This window comes from Diuraphis noxia, unplaced genomic scaffold (assembly GCF_037042655.1).
Source record: "Diuraphis noxia isolate RWA-SAM2 unplaced genomic scaffold, SU_Dnox_SAM2 contig0004, whole genome shotgun sequence".
NCBI lineage: Eukaryota > Metazoa > Arthropoda > Insecta > Hemiptera > Aphididae > Diuraphis > Diuraphis noxia.
This window is the reverse complement of record NW_028301714.1, coordinates 36,902,402-36,909,058: the sequence shown is the minus strand read 5'-3', so window position 1 is coordinate 36,909,058 and position 6,657 is coordinate 36,902,402. Positions and strand designations below refer to the sequence as shown.

The 6,657-nt window shown below is 25.2% G+C and overlaps 1 protein-coding gene across 1 annotated transcript; it reads right to left on the bottom strand.

The window, feature by feature from the left end:
* Positions 1-932: 932 nt before the first annotated feature.
* On the bottom strand, positions 933-6,294 carry LOC107169448 (maltase A3-like). The gene is made up of 11 exons (XM_089225991.1): positions 6,155-6,294; positions 4,705-4,907; positions 4,433-4,612; positions 4,186-4,358; positions 3,551-3,676; positions 3,250-3,488; positions 2,823-3,027; positions 2,428-2,674; positions 1,582-1,777; positions 1,359-1,502; positions 933-1,221 (listed from the first exon to the last, which is right to left on the bottom strand). Exons 2-11 carry the CDS (start codon positions 4,901-4,903, stop codon positions 1,023-1,025), a joined length of 1,908 nt encoding a protein of 635 aa, XP_089082117.1. The 5' UTR covers positions 4,904-4,907; positions 6,155-6,294; the 3' UTR covers positions 933-1,022.
* Positions 6,295-6,657: the final 363 nt, after the last annotated feature.

The window sequence follows — 6,657 nt, the reverse complement described above, 5'->3', positions numbered from 1 at the left end:
AATAGGTAAAAATGTCTCTGGTTTTAAAAATACCTAACAGAGTAAAAAGGATTGTCTTAAAGGTTTTAGTAATATTTATAAGCATATATTTCTTTTACACGTTTATAGTCTGTACTTATATAATTATTTTACATGGTATAACTTATACTGCATACACTAACCAGAACGTTCTGATTACGTTTTTAGAGTGAATTATTATTAGTTTATAAAATATAAAAATATAATATTAAATTGGTACTTTTACCTCTTTTTTTATACATTTTTTTCCTGTTATTCCTCGTTATTTTTAACTGCTATATTATGTTCTAAGGAGGCACCTACATGCTAAATAATATACTTTTATAATGCATTTTAATAAATAATATAGCTAAGTTTAAAACTGATTACAATGTTTTAATTATAAAACTTTTTTTGTATAGTGTATACTGTATAGGCATAAATATAATGCATAGTTTAATACCTATATCTTTATTAGGGCTATAAACAATTTCAATAAATTTAATATTTAATAAGTGTTTCAATTTAATTTATTGGGCATATTGTAACACTGTTTCAACGTAGCAAATATGTTAAAATTAAGACTTAAGAGTGAAATATTCATAGCAAATTTTTATTTAATAAACTTTGAGCTATATGAATTTATTGCAATCATTTTTGGAAATTTATCCATTAAATTAAGTATTTATTTATAATTATTAAAAAAGGTGTTAATAACTTTAAACTTTGGTCACGGTAAAATACTTAATAGCTAATAGCTAATAAGATATAAAACTTTTACCTATAATTAATATAATAACATACACCTACCTAATATATTATTATTTCATTAAATATGAAGTGTGTAGGTATATATTTATTACACATAGTACATTATTTAATTCGATGGTACCAACACATTAGTAATTTTAAATTTTTGGAAATAATATCACAGATTTAAACGTATGTAAATGGTTAATCATTAGATTACATTTATTCTTGAAAAAAAAAAAGTTTTGTTGTATATAAATTATTAGTGAATTAAATTAATTACGCATTCCAACATAATATTCAGTCAGTAATAAGACACACAGAATACTAATGTATGAAGAGTTATATTTCTTGTAACTGATCGCATTATTTTTGAACTCCTCGATATTGATTAAATTATCGGTCAAAACGACCACCGATTGTGGTCGCAGTTGCAACGGTTTGTCAATCATGGAAATCGTGGACACAGTATCACTAAAATAAATCAAATAATATCAAATATTACATTTATCATTACAAAATTCGTGTATTGATTGCATTTAATCAATACTATTTTGAACTAAATTTATTGATTAATATTACATATATACATGGTACATTAATATAGATACCTTCGGTTATATGCTGAATTTTCGCTGCCCAAATAGACGTACAGATTTTTTTTTAAGTTGTTTATGACCGTAGATAAGATGACTGTCTCGGTTTCACTTCCAAAGTTCATTACGACCAGATACGTTTCATGTCCGGATAATGATCTAAAAAACCGATAAAGTTAGATAGTTTGAGAATAGTAGAATTTACTCCAATGAGATTATTTTATGTGACACAAATGACCTTTTGATTATATATATCGAATCAGTTATATTGTATGATTCAAGATCGCCATATTTCAAAGTATCAGTTCTTCGGAGTTGAGACATTTTTTTATAAAAGTTGTAATTGCTAGAAGATATTTTTTTCTGTTCTTCAACGTTTATTTTATAATAATTTGGATTTATAGGTAACCACGACCTTTTTGCTTCAGTAAATCCTTATGAAAATTAACAAATTTAGTATTATTATGAAATTATTTCATAAGTCTTATGATCTGAATAAAAACATTTTGAAGAATTATAGAATATTTTGTTAGAAAAAAGTTTATTTACTACTGCATTTTAATATAACTTTTGGTTTAAGTTTTAAATGTAATTGTATCAACTTATCATTTAATATTACCAAAACATTATCATAACTTTTACTACAACTTAATCAGCAATGTTAACTCAAATGTCTTAGTTTTTAATGTTTTAGTAAATATTAGATAAAAACTCAATTGATACAATATTTTTGTAAAATCTTTCGGTTTTACTCGTATTATCGGCAGTATTGTAAAACTGCAGTTAGTAATTATTTGGATTTTATGTTTTCCGAATAATGCAATAATTAGTTTCAATTGAATTCCTGTAACTGATAAGAAGTATTTGATAAATGTTTCACTTAGCGTTATAAATTATAGTGAATATTATTATTATAAGAAAATTGAATAGCTATTGTTGTTTTCCATCGTTTGTACTAGGTATATAGAAATCATAGCACAATGTGAATGTTTATTTTGTTTTCTATATATTATCAGTTCAAATCATAAAAAATGAATTTTCGCACATTACAAATCATTATGGTTACCTTAAAATTTTTACGCACCTGCATTGGATTTACCATTCCATTGCATAGGACTCCTTGCAAAATCTCTGCTTTCTATATTTCTCTGTCCACCCGAATCATATGAATCTTGAATTTGGTCAGATCTCACATATACATTTTCCATGCCTATTTCACTCCCGTAATACGTAACATCAATACCAGGAAGTGACAATTTTAATGCGGTAAATACTTGAACCATTTCCGATCCATATTTCGATGATATCCTGTCGGTGTCTTGGGTTTCCATCTAAAAAACAAAACAATAAAATAATCATTGTGCCCGGTTTTTCTTGGCTTTACTGTTTACATTTAACACAGAGGTAAATATATTTCAATTTAAGTCTTTTAGCAACTTATACGATTTTTTTAAATCAATAAATATGAAACGTTCTTACCACCCAGTTTGGTGTGTTATTTGCCGGCATCACTTCAAACCAAAATTTAATTGCTCTATCCACTGAATATACTAAATCGTTTTTGCGTACTTGAATCAGTAAATGATAATTAAATGGAATTTGAGCGCCAAGATTATTGGCATTTCCGTAATAATCTCTCAACGAAAATACACAGACATGGTGATGTGCTTCTGCAGCTAAAAGCCTATATACATGGTACATACAAGTATAATCTAACAATAAATAAACATCAACTCATTGAATATTTTTTGTACCTATACACATAAAATTTAAGCAATCCTATAAAAATAGTACCTGCCTATATGATCATATCTGTACATAAATTTGATTTATAATTTTATATTAATAGTTTTATCCTTAAATTTATTAAAAATTATAATTAAACTTATGTAATATACAAATTTACCTAGGGAATGTATTCTTCCTTTTCGAATAATCGTCCATGAATTTTCTCCATTCAATAACCGTATCGATAACTTCAGGTTGATCAAGTGTGTATTTATGTTCCAAAGAATAATAAATAGGCCAATTTTCTCGGCCAATCGAATGTGGTTCATCTCGAAAATCTTTGTCCTCATATAATCTACCGACAGCGTTAAATCGGAAACCAGCTACGCCTTTGTCCATCCAAAATTCCATAATATTCTTCAAATTGATATAAAAAAATAGGTGATCTATAGATTAAAATAACTAAACTAAACACTTACCAATATTTCTTTATGAACATCAGAATTCCTAAAGTTTAAATCCGGCTGTTTATCACTAAATTGATGTAAATAGAATTGTTTTCGTTCAGTATTCCACGTCCAAGCAGGGCCACCATATCTGCTTAACTATTTTCATATTAAGCGTATACAGGTTAGGACTTATACGAATATAGGTAAACTGATTTTTTTTTAGTATTATAGCTTATAACTTCCCACTTAATCATTGTATAAATCTTTTTTTTTTTTAATAAAATTATCTTAATCACAAATAACTGCTGTAACTATACTATAAACTTTTTTTTTTAAATTAAAGACTTGTGCATCGGTTGCGATATTAGGCACCCTTATTTGTTGAAAAAATACCTACCGCACTTTTATAATACAATTTAATACAAATTTGAAACAGATTATTTTTTAAAACTGCCGAAGTACCTATATATTAGGTTAAGTTAATATTATTCTCGATTGAAAAAATGTATGATTATGATTAAATTAATATCCTGTAAAATGTAGGTATAGTCCACTACTACACTCATTAAGTTAGTATATGGAAAATAATTGTTTGTTTTTAATTTTGATTTATATACGATTTTATCCAACTGAATGGCCAATTTAATAAATACATCGTTGTTTACCCAATTATTCGGAGGTTCTGGTTTGATTGTTAAATTACTTAGTAGGTCTTGATTTGAGGCATTACGCCATACATAATATTCATTGTATTTGTCTTCTTTTTTTATCGACTTTAAAAACCATTCACACTGGCTACTCGAATGATTTGGTACGAAATCTATTATAAGTTTTAAACCTAAAAATAAAAATAGTTATTTATATTCCTGTATTAAGTTTCTACTTAGCTCTTTTTAGTATTCAAATAGATACCTCGCTTGTTCATTTCCGATATTAATTCATCAAAATCTGTCATACTACCAAATATAGGATCAATCATTGTATAGTTTTCTACATCATATCCCATGTCGTACATAGGTGATTTAAATATTGGATTTATCCATACAATTTCTATACCAAGATCGACAAAGTGATCCAGTTCTTCAGTAATTCCTATGTTATAACATTCAATATGATAATCTTTAGTAATTTGTATATTTTAAAATGATCAATAGTATAATTATAGGATTAACAATAGTGTATACCTTTTAAATCACCAATTCCATTATTGTCACTGTCTTTAAACGATCTGGGTAATACTTGATATATTATTGTATTTGACCACCAATCGTCTTTCGGTTTTGTTACTGGAAAAAGTATTTCTTCTTCTCCATAGGTGATGGTCCATAATGACACGGAGAATATTAACCACAAAGAATATAACTTTACCATTTTGTGTAACATTAATCTAAAACAATATAATGACTAACGAAGTAATATAATTTTTAACTCGATCCACACAAACGCCTAAAAATTATATTATATTTTAGAATATTTAAGTCATTGCCTATTGGAAATGTTTTAGACATTGCAATTTAACAGCTGTATGAGATCAGAAAATATTTTTTTAAATAATTTTGTTTGGATCAATAATTTGAGTAAGGTGTGTTTGATCTAAAATGAATTAAGACCTTCGATAATGCTACACGACTGTTAAATTAAATAAACACCGTTACATATTTACATAATTATTGTATTTTTTTTTTTTTTTTTATTAGGAAAGAGCCCTCGGCAGCATAGGCCATTGGGATAATTATTGTATTATTTGTATATGAATATTGTAATTTTTTTTTTTAAATAAATAAAAATGTATATAATCTAATTACTTATGAATATAAAATATCATAAATTACAGTATATTCTTTATTATAACAGTTTTAAAATTAATTTAAAATAAAACTTGGAAAATAATAATCAACATTTTTAAATTTAAAATTAAATTTTACAATTTCTCATTTGTGAATAAAAACAATTATAAAATATTAAATTATATTTTCTTAAAAGTTTTCAGTTTCTGCAGTGATCATAAATTATTTAACACGTATATACAAAAATTAATACATCCACAATGACTTGTGTTTTATAAATTTAATTATTTTTTCCTTCTTATTTCTTTACTAACATATAGATAATATTTTTAGTTAATGTTTAACATAACTGTTAATCAAATGAAAATTGAAAATGTATTATCAAACATTACCTATCATATTGTTTAATAAATTATAAAAGAAAAAAACTAAAAATATATTCTATACTTCTTTAGTTTTTACAATTTATTTTTTAGTAATAGTTCAATGAAACTATATGTATATAAATCAATTTTTACAAGAAATATTGTACACGTCATAAATTAGATTCCATAACTCCACAATAAATTCTTGTTTGTGAAAACAGTGAATAGACGTAGAACTTAAAAAATATATTATATGATTATAAGTTGTTTAATATAATTATTATTAATTATATGAGTAGATGTTGTTACATTACCGATTTTTTAAAAAACTTTTTACCTTATCTTTGTGGCCTATTAATACAATATTATACTGTTATACTATTGAAACAAGCTTTTGTTAGTTTAAAATCATATATAAAGTGGGAAATGTGGGCAATTTCTGTGAAATACAATTAGAACTTGGTATTGATTGAAGTACTTACGATGAATATAACTTGTTCTAAAAATTATCAACTAGTTAATAATAATTTTAATTTTGGTCAGAAACCACAAAAATTTAATAAAACAACTAGGTATAATGAATTTTTATGCTTAAAATAAAATATACTTTATGCAAAATGAAAAATAACACTTATAGTACAAATATTCATTATTTATATGAAAACTAAATTAGTGATAAGTATAAAATTTTAAAATATAATACCTAAAATCAATAACCGATATGAAGTACTATCATTATTATGTATCTATAAAGAATATGTGTTACGTTTTATTTATTTAATCATGTTAGGATACGAATGGGCATACAATAATTTTAAGTGAACCAAATAATTGATAAAATAACATTGTCTATATAGCCTATTTAGCACCTAACTATCCATGATGAGCTGACTAGGGAACTCGTAGAGAGAAGAGGGTTTTCAACCTATATATCCAGTATAATAATTTCGATAGTATATCTTACTAGGTTCCTAATTAAAATGCA